General features: G+C 37.1%; 1 protein-coding gene across 1 annotated transcript; it reads right to left on the bottom strand.

Annotated features, from left to right (window-relative positions):
• Nucleotides 1-8079: 8079 nt before the first annotated feature.
• On the bottom strand, nucleotides 8080-10916 carry LOC116115505. Its single transcript, XM_031401654.1, has 3 exons — nucleotides 10857-10916; nucleotides 9244-9315; nucleotides 8080-8767 (listed from the first exon to the last, which is right to left on the bottom strand). Exons 1-3 carry the CDS (start codon nucleotides 10914-10916, stop codon nucleotides 8099-8101), a joined length of 801 nt encoding a protein of 266 aa, XP_031257514.1. The 3' UTR covers nucleotides 8080-8098.
• Nucleotides 10917-18121: the final 7205 nt, after the last annotated feature.

Here is an 18121-nt window from a genome sequence, read left to right as displayed (position 1 = left end):
TTATGTTTTCTTACCACTTCAATGCATTGAAAAATGTGGTCAATCCATGTATGTTGTTAGGGGTCCATCCAGATTACCCTTTTTCAAAAATCTTTTTGTTTACCTCCAGGTCTTGATATCATATTTCCAGCAGATTATTATGGTTCTTTGGTATATGTTTACATCAATACCACATTGCTATCAATTCCCGATCCATCATATGTTGAAAATAATTTCCCAATACCATCAACCTCAACCCCTGAATTGCACTCTTTGATGACTTTCCTCCGATGGTTCAAAACCCTCGACAAATGGAAATCTATGTTTGCTCACAAACTTGCCCGATACAAAGGTCCTATGTCTACCAAATGGCATGGTCTATAATGTTTTTTCACAACATCACTCTATCCATCTGATGGCATATATTTTCTCACCATCAAGCCACTTTTCATCGGTCTTATCCATACGATCTTGTCCATAATATGTTTGATCATCCTATTGAGACTAGATCAATTAAAAAAATCCTTTGTAAAAAAATCAGATATCCAGATGCACTATGGCCATCCTTTCACGTGATGCTCCGTGGGAATTCTTTCCTCCAGACTACACTGAAATTGCTCCAAGCCAAACAGACATGCATACGTTCCATCAATGCTCAATCCGATGACAATTCATCTTATCCCGAATGGTGGTACCAGACTCACAGCCAGATACTGTGCAGGAAGAAGAGCTTCAGCAGGCTCGTGATTGCTATCTCCATAAATCCAGGTGGTTCGTCATCCAGTAAAACCAACTTTCAAACATCATCATCAGAAAAATCGATATCTGGTGAGCTAAGAAAGTTGTTGCATCATCATTTGACTGACTGCTTAGACTTGTTTGGACAATTTTTGGCAAAATGACCCGCGGGTTTGCATAAATACACCGATTAGATCGTTGCCTTTGCGTTTCCTTTTGCGAAGAAACTTGCGTTCTTGAAACGTCGAAACTTGCTTCGACCCGGAGCATTAGGTGGAGTAAACTTGATGCGTGTAGAATGAAACTCTTCTTGGTAGGACAAGAACATGACGTCTGATTTGCACTTGATCTGCAAGTCTGGTCGTTGACAAACCTTTGTCACTGTTTAGAACGCTTCATATAATCATCAAAAATTGTTTTTGAGAGCAGAGCTTTTCCAGAGCAAGAATAACAAACTGGTAAATTTCACCAAGAGAGTAGAGCCAAGTTGTTTGTGTTCTGGGACTGCATAAGCTTGGTTGCTTCATGACTTAGGGATCTCGGAATTGATGCCAAAGCTTGCTTCATTAGGATCATCCATACCCCTAAGTATATGATACCTTTTTACCATCTCTTTATAATGCCTGTCAGATCTTTCTTTTTGAAGAACAGCATCGCATCTTAAAATATTCTTCTCTGACTTGGTTCTCATAAAGATGAGGTAATCCACAGAACTCATCATACAGGAGATACAGGCTTTGGTTGATATCTGGCATTTGATGACAAATTTTGTCTATACTCCTGAAGACTTATCCACCAATCACGGAGAATGCCTCCAAATCTAGCTGTAAACTGCGTAAGTACAGTAGAGACTTGGGCATTAGGTTTTAGCTTTCAGCTTGTAACCAGGCCTGAAATTCATACTTCGAGCTCTCCATTTGTGTGGAGGAAGATCATCGACAGTAAAAGTGTGGAGCTTTGCTGAAGTTTGTATAAGGTCACGTTCAGCCGGTATGACGATTGTCGATACATAGGCGGAGAGTCTGGAATGGAGTCATCAACCTTCAGGCATCTCATCTCGTTTCAGAAACAACAGGTGTTCTGGACATTCAGGTTGATGGGTCATCAGTTGGGGATAAACATGAGGATGTTGATCAGAAGTATCCATGTCAGAGTCAAATTCACTTTCAAATGATTCATTAGGTGAAGGTATAGTGGCTTCTGATTCTGATTCTGTTGGAAGGTTGATAGAGAATCCTCAGAAAGACCCGAAGCGCAAGACGTGTGCCTTTCTGTCATGTCTCGCAAAAAAGACTCATAAAATTGGAGGAACGGATTTTCGGAAGAGTCAGGATTTGTAGAAGGTTGGCGGTCTTCCATCATCATTATTGTGAATTGGGACCTTATCCTTATATAAGAACGCTGAGGCTTAGAGATGGAGGATCTGAGTGCTGGAAGAAAGAGTCAGGAATATCAGCGGAGGATCCGTGGTTTGCAGAATACTTTTCTCTCTTCTTTTGTTCTCGTTCCAGCTTGATCTTTTCATCACGTTCTTTACGGAGCTTGGATATAATTGTTCAGTGTTGCCAAAGCTTGAACAGCACCAGAAGGATATGAGGGTACTAAATGTTGGCTAATTTTTGGAAAGGGGAAAAAGAGGGTTGTGGCCATGCTGTTGTGGAATCAAAAGGTTTTGGTACCAATGACATTCAGGGAAAGCTGTGGTTGTCTGAGTTTTTGCTTAATATCTTCCTGCTGAAGCGATGCCATTTGGGTTTTTAATGACTTCATTTCTGCTTCCTCTCTGAAAACTGAGCTGAATAGCCATGAGAGCTACTGAAAATATGCATTAACTCCTGATGGAGCTGATCAATCCGTTTTTGGAGATGATCAATTTGCTTTTGTAGCCGAGAAATCAGCAGAGTTTGGTTCTGAGACTGAGAGTCCACCTGATGAGCTACTAAATCCAGTTTTTGTTCAAGTCAGTCTGGTTTTGTTTTGGGCTAAAGCATTTTCAGTTTGCCATTGAGAACTGCTTCAGCTTGGGAGGTTTGGGCGTGGATCCATCAGGTTGTATAACTTTGGAAGGAACCACTTTTGGTTGTTGAGTGGCAGTTTCTGAAGGAAGGAAAATCTATGTCATAATTGGAATGTTGTCCTGTCTTTGTGGGCTCAGGGGATTGGATCATCATGACGACTGAACAGGTGGAATATGAGCAAGGGTGACTGGGTTGGTTTATTGTTCTTTGGCAATCCACCGCAGAGACTGTTGTAGACATGTAAGGCTGTTTGAAGTAAGGTGATTTTGTAAGTTTGGATATTTTAAAGGTGATTAGGTTGAGGTTTCGGAGGGATGTTCCATGTGGATTACTGAATGGTGAATCTTTTCTGGCTGGTGGAGAATATTTGACATAATAGTCAAATTTACCAGATGGTTGCACCAAGGACCACCTTCCGAATCATGTTCTTCAAAGCGGGAATGAGATCTGTCTGACTGCAGCGAGCTTTCTTCTTTTTCTTGTTGAAATAGTTTCGTCTTGGAGATAATGCTCATCGATTTCCCAAATAGGATCATCACGGCTATTTGAGCATTGGCAGTCAAGATCAAATGGAGTGTGACCAGTATGGATCATATTGAGGTAGACAGGGCACCAGATTGTTGAAAAGAATGAATCGAAAGTCCAGGTTCCCGTACTGTGGTATGGTCTGACTGGAGTAATCATGAATTGAGTTTGTCGAAAACTCAAAGGTGGAGCACTGGGGTTGCGGAGACTTAAATCTAATAGTTGTTGTTCCTGTCACTGTTGTCATGCATGGTAGATTCTAGAAACCACCGGAGTCTCTTTTTTGTTAAAGACTCGTAACTCGTCCACCCAAGAGTCGGTAACTTTAATCAAATCATCTCTGGAAATTTGCTTGGGAAATTGATGTAGTAGGAGTATTCTGAGAGTCAACTGAGAAGTAGTGCATCGTAGTCGTAGGGATAGCGAGATCAAGAGCATGGTCTTGGATTCGCCAAACCATTTGATAATCAAAGTACTGCATACTTCTGGATTTAAATCTGCACCACAATCTGTAATTGAACTTAATAGCCTTAGAGCAATGACATCAGAGAGAGACTATTGAATTGGGAAACAGTGTCATGATGACTGTCCCAGCATTCAAAGTTGTCTGTGCTGTCCCGATACAAGCATGTTGTATTGGACAATCTGTGTGTCCATAAAGCATTCGACTGAGACCGGAAGTCCTTTTCTGCCATGATAAGAGAGAGCGAGCCGGATAGCGCCAAAGTGCACATGGAGTATCCTTCACGGATCCATTAGTAATGGATTCTTGAGGGATTTCTAAAGTAACATATTGTTCTTGGGATGTCTGGCAATTTGACACTTGTCAAATGTACTAGTCTGGACATACTCTTTGACTGGCTTTCTGGAAGGACGTACAGAGTTTTAAAGGTTTTAGACAAAGAAGACGTAGACTTGGAAAGGCGGTGTAAGGATTTACAATGGGGGGAATAGTTTCTTGGATTTTTTGATTTTCTGGGATATAGATATTTCATACAGACTGTCTACTTTAGAAGAAGATCTAGATAAACTAGTATTTATGGGAGCAGTAAATGTAGATAAAGCTGAAGAGATTCCATGGACGTAAGTTCAACCTCTTGGATGTGTAATTCCACCTCAAACGTAAAGATAGCACAAGACCCGAAATTCATATAAACACAGTTAATAAACGTGAAACAAACATAACATATAATAGAGAAAGTTAACATAACCAAAACTTAAAGGACCCTATCCGAGGAGGTAATCCTCCGCACACGCGAAAATTGGAACCAATAAGTAACTTAAAGAAACCAATGTCCGAGGGGAGGTAATCCTCCGCACTGCAGAAATTGGAACCAATAAGTGGATGGCTCTGATACACAAGGGTTACTAGACCTTAGAGATGTTGTCAGAAAATCATGGAGTTTATGCATGTGGGAATTTTTTTTTTTTTTTTTTTTTTAAATGTGAGGGTAGGCCCAGCCCCGTCCGCTCCTGCTTCAGCCATTGTCATTGTCCTGTGGGAGTAAGCTATACTGAACAGGGTAGGAGGTCCTTTTTTTGTGAATTACTTTAAGTATGGCTTTAGAAAGACGGACACACTAAGTAGACACTTGTTCCTAAATTCTTAATGCAGTTTTTTGGAATATTGATTTCTCATTACCAAGATTTTTGGAGTGTCTTTAGAAACAATGTATTCATGGTAGTGTCTTTTTTTTACTGCAACTTTTCAATTTTCTTTTCTTGTAGAAGTTTTTAATTGAACTTATTTTGGTTTTCAAATTTTTTTATAGAAGAAAGGTGCAAAACTAATAAATGGAGCAAGCAATAGCTTGCTCAAAATGAGAAGATTGACAAGGCTTGTAAGTAACATACTGCTGCAACCTTATTAAAAAATCCAAGCTTACATTTAGCGAAGATTATATAAGTTCCTTCGAGCATGGTATCAGTAGGGGTGTTCAAAAGAACCGATTGGAACCAGAACCGGCGGGTACCCTGGGTTTGGTTCCGGTTCCCACACAGAATCAGCCATCAACAGATAGGTTCCGATTCTAAATTTTTGGAACTGTTACTGTCCAGTTCCGGTTCTGGTTCTTATAGTTAGGAACTGGAATCGGAACCGGGAACCGAGACTAATATAAAATAAAATTAAAGAGTAGGGGGTTAATAAAAACTTTTGTAGAAAAAGTAATGTGAATATATTTATATTTATATTTCATAACATTTAAAGTAAGTTGGTTTGACTTTTGAGAATCTATCTTTACAAAGTAATGGAGTTTGTAATTTTGAATTTATAATTTGTAATTTTATTTTTGTTAACAAGTTCCAGGTGAAGGGGGGGGGGGTATTTGTAAGTTTTTAAGGGTTTTTTACCATTTTAAAAACTTTTGGGGGGTCCTTGGAATTTTATAGGGTACCCAGAACTGGAACCGGAATCATTGTTACAGGTTCCGATTCCGGTTCCAAATTTCAAGGAACCATTGGTTTCGGTTCTTTCAAAAAATGTAGGGTACCCAGAACCGAACAGCCCTAGATATCAGGGATGGACCTGACAAGCTGGACCTATTGTTGGATAAGTTTCTAATTTTCTATTACAAAATGCTTTGAAATTGTAATAAATTTTAGAATCAATAGACCAATGAAGAGAGATTTGGTTTAAAGCTGTAAAATAATGATTTTCCATCAGTGCCAGCTCTAGGAAATTTGGGGCTTTAAATGAAAAGTCTAAAATAGGCTTTATTTATTTCTTTTGTACGTGTTATACGAAATATAATTGTTAGTTATTTTTAATAAATAAAAAATTTCATTTAAGTCTACGTCTCTTTATCTTCTTACAAATTTATTGGAAACTCTTTTTTTTTTTTTTAATTTAACTAATGTCTCTATCTAACTTTTTATTTTATTTTTCATATACAGTAAAATCTCTATAGTCATAATGGTGAGATCAACTAATTTTTTTATTATGAGGAGGTTATAACTTAATAGAGGTGTAGTTACGAAAATTATCGTTTTGATTTCTTATTTTATAATTCATGTTTTAGTAATACAATATTAGGATTTCAATTCATGTTTTAGTAGTATTATAATTTCAATTCAGCGCTTCAATTGTCCTCTCTTGAAACAGATAAAAGATCGTGTCTTAGAACTAGTAAAGATAAGTCTTATTGATGGAATTATAAATGCAGTTGTTGCATGGTAAATTGATGTGAAGCCACAAACAATTGCCAATTGTTTGTAGCATTGCAAAATAAGGTCCCTCGATGTCGATGAATTGCAAGTTACAAACGAAATGGATGAGAAGAATCAAAGAGTCATTACAAAACTAAGTGATTGAATTCAACAACTTCACTACACTAATCGAATGGGTATTTATGTCTTCCTCAATCATCCGAATGAACAAAAAGTCATGTATACTTTAACTGAAGGAGAAATCATTGCTATAATTAGACAAGAAGAGAAATGAAATAATCTTGAGGATCATAATACATAAATACAAAAAGTTTCAAGCCAAGAAGCTCTAAACATGCTTAAGAATTTAGAAATATTTTGACTTCAACAAGAAGGTGTCCATACTAACGAGTTATTATTAGAGCTGAGAATTAGGCCCTGACCCAAAAAACTGGTCCTAGGATTGAACCAAGCCCAACGTTCCCAAGCCCAGGCCCAAACCCCCTCCCCAATTTCCTTTTAACCCTTATAAAATATCCAAAACCCTCTATTTAATATGAAATTGACAATAAATATAGGGGTGGTTAAAATAAATTTTTTTACAAAAAATTGTCTAGGCCCATAAGACCGATCCTATGGGCCCATGACTAGTCCTAGGGACCGATCTGCACCCTAAGAAATCTCATAGGCCCTGTACCAGTACTTGATTATTTGGGCCCGAACCTTGAGGGCCTAGGCCCAGGACCAGGACCAGGACCAAGACCAACTAGGCCTGGGCCTTTCCCACCTCTAGTTATTACGTGCCCATAAGCTAAAAAATGTCTCAAACAACTTTAGATAAATAATTTTATTTCATCTTAAACCTTTAATGTAATATATATATATATATATTTTTTTATAATATGCATATAATTATTACTATGTAGGGATAACTTTCCAACAAGAATTTGAAAATTTTAATAGAGTTTATTCTTATTTATAATTACCCTAAATTGAGAATAAAGTTTTTAATACCTATATAAAATTTATTCCTATAGAGAATATCGCTATAAAAAGGTTTTCTGTAATTACTTTGAAGCAAACTATGGAGCGAAGCAGAAAACTTAGGACAGACAGCTTCGGAAGTATAAAGAGTAACCAAATTCACAAAAAATTGATGCTGATAAACGATACATGAACAAAAACTATCCAAAATACTTTCCTCAGATACAGTCGGGGAAATGTTTTCTCTTCTCTTAATTAGCTTGGGAATCTTTCCTAGCAATTGGCAAGCCATAAATTTTTCCCTTTTTCTTTTTTAACCAAGCAGTTTGTCCACCAATTTGAAACAAAGTCTTAAAATGTTGGCATAGAAGATCTCCTGAAGGCTGAAAATAAGGTTAAATGTTCATGTAATTTTTTGCTTACTGCTCATATAATCAATGACATCAACAATGAAAAGGGCCAATTCTTTTAACATTACAGAACTATCGATCAGTATCAACTGACCTTGCATTAATTAGGTGGACCTATACAAATGTTGGGGATGTAAACCAATCAACATTTCCCATACAAAACAAGCAGCTGTTCTTGAAGGAGCATATGGTTATTTCTCTTGGAAGGCGCATAGCCCACTCATTGGCCTGAATCCACACATCATCGAAATTGGTTTGACCCAGCACTGAACTACATGTGAAGTACAAAACTAGAGGCTATCTCATTAAATCTAAGAACACAAAGCCATTCCAGAGGCTATGCAAGAGCATAGATGGCAACAGATTCCTTGATCGTGCAAATACAAGACCCATAACCACACCAAGAAATATAAGCGGTAGCATTCTCTGTACATTGAAATGCGCTAGAGCAAAGGCAACTGAACTCACCAGTATTGCACACCATACAGGCATGTATTTGGTCAACGAAGGGAGGAGGAAACCCCGAAAGACAATCTCTTCCCAGACAGGAGCACATATGGACACTACTATTGCATATAATGCCATTGCAACCGGATCCCGTGCCATTATTGACTGCTCAACACTTGAGATGGTGACAGGTGCAGAGGGCATAAGGGGCAACAAGTTCAGGTTGAATTGTGAGAGCCGATTCACCAGAGGAAACATGAGACATCCCAGTGCAACATCAAATTGCCAGGTGCCCCTCAAGCTAAATCTAAACCAATCAGATGGAAGGGGATGAAACCGAGACAGGCAGCGATGGAGGATAGCAATGCCAGCAAGCCCTTCAGTTACATCAGTCACTAGGCTGAATAAGGCCTGTCCTCTAAACGTCAGAGAATCCTTGCTGAAACCTGCTATATGGGCTGCAAATGGAATCACCCAAGACCCTATGAACCAAAATGCCGCAACCCATAAAAGCATTACCTGCAGGCCAGATACAGTGTCATTGCCACCTTAATTAATTCCATTTTCTAATAGAACAGTATAATTTATTAGATGAGAGTGTCTACTGGAGCTAATTTGAACAGTTCAAAACTAAGATTAGAGGGAAATTGCTGTTGTTGGTAGCTTTCTTCCTACTTTTGGATGATATCATTATATCAGAATACCAGGAGGCTGATAAACAAATGGAAATGTATTCGTCCAGGTGCAGATATCCATTACACAAAACTAGTTTTTTAGTTATATACATATCCTTAAAGAGGATAACTAGCAAATGAATGCAATTATCATTGTCTTCTTCATGTTTAAGAAGCACATTTTGTATTTTCAGTGATAACAACTCATCCTCAATAGCAAATGACAGGCAGAAAGCTCAGGGGTTAGGGCTACATGCAGTTTTCCCAACAAAATAGCATCATAATACAGTTAACTTGATGCAATTAAGTTGAAACACTTACTTGTAATATAGTTTCTGCTGTCCATGGTACAGTCCACCGGCTCCCAATGGCCCTTAACACTGCATCTGAAGCCTGGAATATAAACAATATGATTAATAAACACATCGATAAATCTTGAGATATCTGTACTATGTTTAACTCTATTTTAGATGTTATTCATACACATTCCACATAGTAGGCAGACCAATCTTCTCTCCAGAAACTAATGATAGAAAAATGGATCCAAAACATGTCATACTACATCTGGATAGAATTTTCTAAGAAAACCAGTTCTCCTTTCCCTTCCTTTTAGTTAAAATCATTTGGCAACCACCCCAGAAAATCTGTAATGTAGATCTTTTGAAATTTTCTTCTCAATTTCACTATTATTTCAGGTTTGCTAAGACATCAGTNTTTATCAAATAGGTGGTGGGCAGCAATCAATTTCAACATTTCCAATTAAAAATATACAAAACAACAACTTCTCTTAAGTTCTTGACATGCAAAATCGATAACCACAACTTCTCTTAACATCAACTTCAACATAAAATCGCAACCAATGGGCAACATCTCCTAACCAACACAACAAGCAATAATCCAAGGAAACTAACACACCCATTACTTCTTCGTAAAATCTGTTGTTGTCGGCGATTGACAAGGTGGGACAAAGCAGCGACCGACGGAGAATTGAGCTAAGAATCAATGGTGGTTAACTGACAATGCTGAGTACTTTAGTTTAGGGCTTGTTATTTTGTTCAATTGAAAATAGGGTTTATGTAATTTGGGAATTGTTTTTTACAATTTGGGTTAATTGGGAATTGGGGGTAATTTGTGATTTTTGAAACCTTTAACATGTAAATTCACAAAACACACCCATTACCTATATACAACGCAAAAAAGCCTAATCAAGCCACTAAATACTCGTAATCCTAGTCGAGCCGAGCAGGGGTACACTTAAACTTGGCTCGACCATTACTGTGAGTATTTCATGCGCCGGCTCAGCTCAGCTGACAAAACTAGTCCCACGCCTCTCCATGAGATTCCTTATCCCTATCTTTTAGGATTATAGGTGGGGCATGGGATAAATTTTATACAATTCCAAATCTCAAAACAATAAAGATTGGCTCACAACTCAATGTTACAAACTTTCTTTCATAACCCTGACATGATAGTTCATAATTGATCAGTTCGTAATTGGGCAGATGAGACCTATTGCGGGGTGTCATGTCGAGGTTGCGAGAGAAAATTTGTAAGATTGGGTTGTAAGTGTAATATTGCCCTTGTCAAAAACTAGCAACAAACAAAAGATTGGACTAATCTGATTTACCTTACTTCCCAATTAGTTCAACCTCATGCTTTATCCCACTTCCCAAACGTATTTGTGAATTTTATGCATTTAATTTCTCTGTTGATGAAATTTTTCATTAAAAAAGGATGATTCTTAATCTGATTTACTTTAATTTAAAAATAAATAAATTAATTTCTCTATTTTTTTTTTTTTTTGTTACTGGGGGTGTCCGGGCCAATTTACGTACATCTCAACTAGTCCCGCGACCCTGAACAAGGCTTCCAAAACAAGGAAAGCCCTGCAGTCCATGGCCAATAGTATTAGCAATCATTCTTGTGATTCGAACCTGAGACCACAGGGGGAGCAAACCCCTTGGCCCCAAGTCTTTACCACTCAGATAACCCATTGTTGGTTTTCTCTATTTTTATCCCTATGTTAATAAATTTTTGATATATTTCTCTTTGTTTAATTGTTTAATTGTTGCATAAAAATTATTACCACACATCAACTTATGAACTCTTCAGTCTTTTAGGTTGCACTGGGTCCATCATTAGCTGAAAACAAACCCTTGTTCCGTCAAGCTGAAAAATTATTGCGATGAGCATATGGAATTGTCAAATGCACTGTTGCCATTCCTTAATGCTCAAAGAGTTCACCTCACACGGCTATAGTCCGGATGCTAGTTAACCTTGTTAGTAAAAATTGTAGCTGTAAAGTGCTTAACATTAACGTTTACCTTGGCCTCATGCACTAGCAGCACTGAAACACCAACGGAAGCCAGATATGGTTCAAGAATTACATGGAACTTTGCTCCCCTTTCTATATGGCAAATCACTACATGCTGGCTTATTCAGAAATGATAATCCAGTTCCTCCAGAAGAGCAGGGGTGGTGCCAACAGAGGTGGCTGACATTATCATCCATCTGCCATTCAAGAAGAAAGAAAAGGGAGAAAAAGAGTTAAGTGTATTCCATTAGCCTTGAGGTGGTTCCAGGGGATGAACAAGTGCTCAATTTGCAAGCAACCTGGCCACAAAGAAGCAATTGCCAGAATCAATCCACACTGCAGATCCAGAAAATTAGGTTGAAGAAGAGAATGAGAGAGTTGCCAAGGTCAACTGTTGAAGAGTGTTGTTTTCAATTTTTTATGTTTTAAACTCTATTGTTACCTTGAATAAATCATCCTTTATATTAGTATTTTGTTTACATGGCCTTGATGTGTTGATTGCAATTAGGTTGTCAAATTTAGGAGAAAGTATGGAATTATATTGTTGTGATTTTAGTTTGTCAAAATTCAGGAGAAAAAATGGAAAAAATATGTATTGCCATGATCGCTTAAGAGATATATAAGCGATACATATATTGCTTAAGCAACAAAGGGTTTTTCAATAAGGACGCTTAAGTGAGAAAATTAATGCTTAAGCGTGCTCTGGACAGATGTTTATGCTGTCATAGACTGATCGCTAAAGCGATTTTGTATCGATAAGCGACCAAGGGTAAAACGAGAAATCGCTTTAAGCAAACATAAATCGCTTAAGCGATCGTGCCCTGGGCAGATCTGATTCTGCCCTGGACTTGATCGCTTAAGCGACCAAGGGTAAAAGTGAAGAATCGCTTAAGCGATACATAAATGTTTAGCGATCGTGCATTTGGGAGATATTGATTCTGCACAGACTTAATCGCTTAAGCGATCTAGAATCACTAAGCGACCAAGGGTAAAAGGAAATATCACTTAAGCGACCAGGGTCAAGTGAAGAATCACTTAAGCGAGACTGTAATTCGCTTAAGCGATCGTGCAATGGGCAGATATTGATTCTGCCTTGGAATTGATCGCTTAAGAGACCAAGGGTAAAAGTGAAGAATCGCTTAAGCGAGACCATAAATCGCTTAAGCGAGCTGGGTAAAAGTGCAGATGTTGATTCTGCCTCGGACTTGATCGCTTAAGCAACCAAGGGTAAAAGCATAAAATTGCTTAAGCGAGAAAGTAAATCGCTGAAGCATACGTGCATCTGTGCACGTATTGATTATATCTTGTATATGATCACTTAAGTGATTACCCCCAATAGTACTAACAGTTAAACATTATGTGTATGTTATTTTTTATTCAATTCGTATTCTATTTAAAATAAGATGTGATTCATTTTTCATAAGATTTTTGTTTATCATTTACATAATGTTATAATAAATCAAACGCTTACAAACTAAAATACTTATTCTATATATATAATTAACACTAACTAAACATAACAAGATTTTAGTTATCTTACCAAATGTTGAGTGTTGTGTTTGTTTTCATTACACAGCAGCAATACAATATAGGAAAATCCATGTCTCTTTTGTTTTACTTAATACTCATTATTGTATTATTGTCGGCAGGTGGTTTTATTTTAGCATATATGCTTATCAGGATAGAAACCACACAGCCTTTAGACAAGAGGCTCAAGATTATGGAGGTTTACGTAATGAAGTTCCAACTGCTAATTGTATTCCTGCAAAAAGTTCTAGCAAGTGCCGGGGTTATAAAAGGTTCTTGCATGGTTCTCCCACTAGCTATGCAGTACTTTACAGTGTGTTGGTTATAGGAGGAGAAAATGGTTAAAAAATCCTGGTAGAACCTGAACACTAATTTGACTATACTTGGTTAGTTTATAATTTTGATATAAGTAGCACTTTGCTGTTGCCATGTTAATATATTAGGTGATAGTTCTTTTGTGTATATATCTTGTGTTATATCTTGAATTATATTTTCTTTTGTATAGGTAAATGGATGTTTGAGGATTTGTTTGATCATTCCTTGCGGCGGAGTCTTACTGATGAATCCCTTTGAGTTCGTGTTGTTTGGCTCAACATTTAATTGCTGTCAATGTGATGGCTCAAATATTGCATATTCTGAAGAAGAACTTCATGGATGTCCGAGAAAGCCTAAGTGCCAATAAGCTTGATTATCAATTTTGCAATTTTGATGACCTTGGGCCTTCTATTAAAAAGTTTAATAACTTGTGGTGGATTGATTTTGACACAACGAAACGCACGTGTGGAAATGTTAAGTTGGCCCAAACAACACCACTGGAATGGAAAGGAAAATGACATAAATGCAGTGAGAAAGGAGTTTTAAAGTGGTCGGATGCTAAGGAAGCAAATCTACATTCCACTGATGTTTTATTAATGTAATGGTCAGGTCGCTTAAGACGACTAACTTTACACTGATGATAAAGGTATCAAAGATTGTCTTTTCTAGAGAGAGAGAGAGGAGAGTTTGTCAAGAGTAAAAATGTGCGAATCCCCTTAATGAGAGGAGCTCCATTATAGTGGGATGCCTTGAGGTAATGAACACTGAATCTGCATAGTTGGTGGGATGATCCGTGCAAATCCTTTTTTGACGGTAATCACGTGTTGCGGCAAGGATTGGACATGCGGGATCATCACAACTCCTTGCTGGCATGACGTGCACCCATTATTCTGACGGAAGTAAGCTGTGGGGTGCAACCATGATCACACGACGCAGGTGCGCCAGAATGGCAGTAGACTCTTCCTGAGGTTGACCTTCGCACTTAACCGGGCGCCAGTGAGCCCTATGTTCCCCGGCATAACACCTTGTGTGATTTGTAAAGGGAGCACATATATGCTAAATCAGTTATATAGCTCTGTCAGGTGAAGACATTGGTTCTTAATTTTTTCTGACTTTCTTTATGTTTTTTTAACAGAAATCGACCGGTGCGTATTTTCTTACCTTGTGCTTGTCTTCATCAATTCTTGCTGATATATGTGTGTAAATTCTATTAGAATTCCATTTATTTCAATAAGTCATGATAAAAGTCTGACCCTGCTAGTTGAGTTTCTATGTTCTTTTCTGCAAGAGGGCTACTGTTTCTTTAATATCATTCTTTTTCTTTCCTGGAGGGGGTGGAAGAAAATTGTCTCCTAATCATGAAATCTACAAATCATTAGTTTTTTTTTTTTTTTTTTTTTTTTTTTTTTTTTTTGAATTAAGACTCTACTTCTTGGACATTATAATCTGCGGGTATTAATTTGCAACAGCAGCCCAAGAACAAGTTCTACTTTAGGTGATGCTGGATATTTGCTTGCCACTGGACCTGCAAATGGTTCCAGCATTTTGTTGGTTTCAGTTTACTGAGAATATCACAGAGAGGTGTTTTTGTGACATAAGATTATCAGTCCTTGACATATTGGGTTTTTAGGCTTGCCGTAGTTTAGTTTTAGAGCAATGAATTCAATGTAGATGAATTTTTCTCGCTCTTTTTTTTTTTTTTCTGTTTTTTTTTATTCCTTCCCATTTTTGGTTTCGATAGGCAAATTTTGCGTGTAGCATTTCCAGTTAATAATACATACTTTTGGACTCTGATGATTGTGTAAATTTGCAACATTCTAGTAAGGGGAGGGAAATTTATATATGCCTAATGTGATGTATTTCTCTCTCAAGTTTTCCATATGCTACATTACAAAGATGCAAGATCTTTTTACTATTATTGATTCAAAACTTGGCCTTATTCTGTTGTCGATGCATGAAGTTATCGTGTAACAATTTAGGAAGCTCCATAACCGAATTTGAAATTTTTTGCAATATTTATATATGACTCTGCATAACTCAGTAGTGCTTGAAATTAACACGTATACTTCAGCCCAGTGGGGATTTAGGATTTTGTCTAGGGGGAGCCTCCGTGGCTCCGCCATTATTGTCAAAACAACTATTGAAAATTTTAAAAAAAAAAAAAATCAAAACCTTAAGTAAAAAAAATAATATATTCAATAATCTAAAATAAAATAATGCAATACACAATACTTTACCACTTGAATAAATCTATGACGGCAAAACCTTAAGCAACTATGTTGAAAATAACTTCAATTCACGAGAAAGCATAAAAAAAATTTACATGGAAAAAAACCTCTTTAATTAAAGAAAGCAAAAAGATTAAGGGAATCTAACGATCCCCTTAAATCCAAATATAATTAAAAGAGTTATAACAATCACAATCTACCAAAAATGTTTACACACAAATTTTCATTTCTCCTATTTTTTTGTCTTTTAATTTTTTTTTTTGGTTTTGCTTTCAAATATTATAATATAAATTTTCAGTGACTTGATTCGACATTAGTCTAACCGAAAGAAATCAAAACTTAAATTAAAATAGTTGTCTTGACTTTAATGTAAATTAACAAAAAAAAAGGGAAAAATTTTATATAAAACATAGTAATAACTCAAACTTCTTTAATAATTTGATCAAATAAACAGTGATATTTGAAAGTAGGAAAGAGTGGGTGAGAGGTAAAGAATAACGTTCAGAAAATATAGTTAAGGTTTATTGGGAAATTAAACACCAAAACAAATCACAAGATTCCATGCATTTTCCATCAAATCGGAATAAAATCCTCAAAAAAAAAAAAAATAAGCATGATTCAAACTCTAAAAAACTAAATGAAATGAGCAATAACATAATAAAATGAGAAAACAGAAAACGAAGCTAATTGTGGCACCTTAATGAGTGAAAGCTTCAACAATTTCAGTCTTCAAAAGTTTAAAAAAGAATAACATAGAGAATGTGGAAGAAGGAAAAATGAGAAAACTAAAGAATTTTAAGGATAAAATCATAAAATACAGATAAAACAAAGCAGTAGAAATAATGGAGAGAGTTTTAACTTTATTGATATACTATGTGGTGAAATAATATATTAATAGCAAGTTTTTTATGAGTCTATGTATAATATTTCTTATTTTTTATAAATCTAAAGGTGCGGAGGATTACTCACCTCGGACATGGTTTCTTTAAGTACTTATTGGTTCCAATGTAGCGGTGCGGTGGATTACTCCCTCGGATATTGGCTCCTCTAAGTTTTGGTTGATGTTAACTTGCTCTATTTCATATGTTATGTTTGTTTCATGTTTATTCACTTGTGTTTCGATGTAATTTTCGGGTCTGTGCTATCTTACCGTTTGAGTGGATATTACACATCCAAGAGGTTGAACTCGTCAATGGAATCCTCTTCACTTTATCTACATTTACTGCTCCCATAATACTAGTTTATCTAGATCTCTTCTAAAGTAGACAGGTCTGTATGAAATATCTTATATCCCAGAAAATCAAAAAATCCAAGACACTATTCCCCCCATTGTAAATCCTACACCGCTTTTCCAAGTGTTACGTCTTCTTTGTCTAAAACCTTTAAAACTTGTACGTCCTTCAGAAGCCAGTCAAAGAGTATGTGCAACTAGTACAATTTGACCAAGTGTCAAATTCAGCCACATCGAAGACAATATGTTACTTTAGAACACCTCAAGAATCATTACTCAATGGATCCGGAAGGATACTCTCATGTGCACTTTGGCGCATACCGGCTCGCCTCTCTTATCATGGCAGAAAAGGACTTCGGTCTCAGTTCGAATTGCTTTATTGGACACCAGATTTGTCCAATATAAAATGCTTGTATCGGGAACAGCACAGAAACTTGAATGCTGGACAGTCATCATGCACACTGTTCCCAATTTCAATATGTCTCTCTCTGATGTTCATTGCTCTAAGGCTCTTAAAGTTCAATTACAGATTGTGGTGCAGATTTAAATCAGGAAGTATTGCAGCTACTGTTGCATATCAAATGGTTTGGCGAATCCAAGACCATGCCTTGATCTCGCTATCCCTACGACTAGATGCATTACTTCTCACTGTTGACTCTCGAATACCTCAATGACAGCAATATTCCCAGGCAAATTTCCAGAGATGATTTGATTAAATTGTTACTGACTCTGGGTGACAAGTTACGAGTCTCTTAACAAAAAAAGAGACTCGGTGGTTTCTAAGAATTCTACCATGCATGACAACAGTGACGGAACAACAACTATCAGATTTAAGTCTCCACGCAACTCCCAGGCTCCACCTTTGGAGTTTCGACAAACTCAATTCATAATTAATCCAGTCGACCCCACACCACAATACGGGGAACCGGACTTCGATTCATTCTTTTCAACAATCTTGGTGCTCTGCTACATCAATATGATCCAGTCACTGGTCAAATCCATTTGATCTTGACTGCCAATGCTCAAAAATGCGTGATGATCCATTTGGGAAACGATGAGCATTATCTTCCAAGACGAAACTATTTCAAAACAACAGCAAAAAGAAGAAAGCTCGCCTGCAGCAGACAGATCTTCATTCCCGCTTTGAAGAACATGATCCGGAAGTTGTCTCTTGGTCAACCCATCTGGTAAATTTGACTATTATGTCAAATATTTCCACCAGCCAGAAAAGCTACCATCCAGTAATCCTCCATGGGACATCCCTCCGAAACCTCAACCTAAATCACCTTAAAAACTATCCAAACTTACAAAATCACCTTACTTCAAACACCTTTACCATGTTATCAACAGTTGCGGTGGATTGCCAAAGAACATAAAACCAACATATCACCCTTGCTCCATTCACACTGTATCAGTCGTCATGATGACCAATCCCCTGAGCCCACAAAGACAGGACAACTTCATTATGACATAGATTTTCCTTCCTAAGAAACTGCCACTCAACAACAAAAGTGGTTCCTTCCAAGTTATACAACCTGATGTCCACGCCACAAAACTCTCCCAAGCTGAAGCAGTTCTCAATTG

Source organism: Pistacia vera, unplaced genomic scaffold, assembly GCF_008641045.1.
Source record: "Pistacia vera cultivar Batoury unplaced genomic scaffold, PisVer_v2 Contig744, whole genome shotgun sequence".
In the NCBI taxonomy this organism is placed as follows: domain Eukaryota; kingdom Viridiplantae; phylum Streptophyta; class Magnoliopsida; order Sapindales; family Anacardiaceae; genus Pistacia; species Pistacia vera.
The sequence above is the reverse complement of the archived record's forward strand: the minus strand, read 5'-3'. Positions and strand labels throughout refer to the sequence as shown.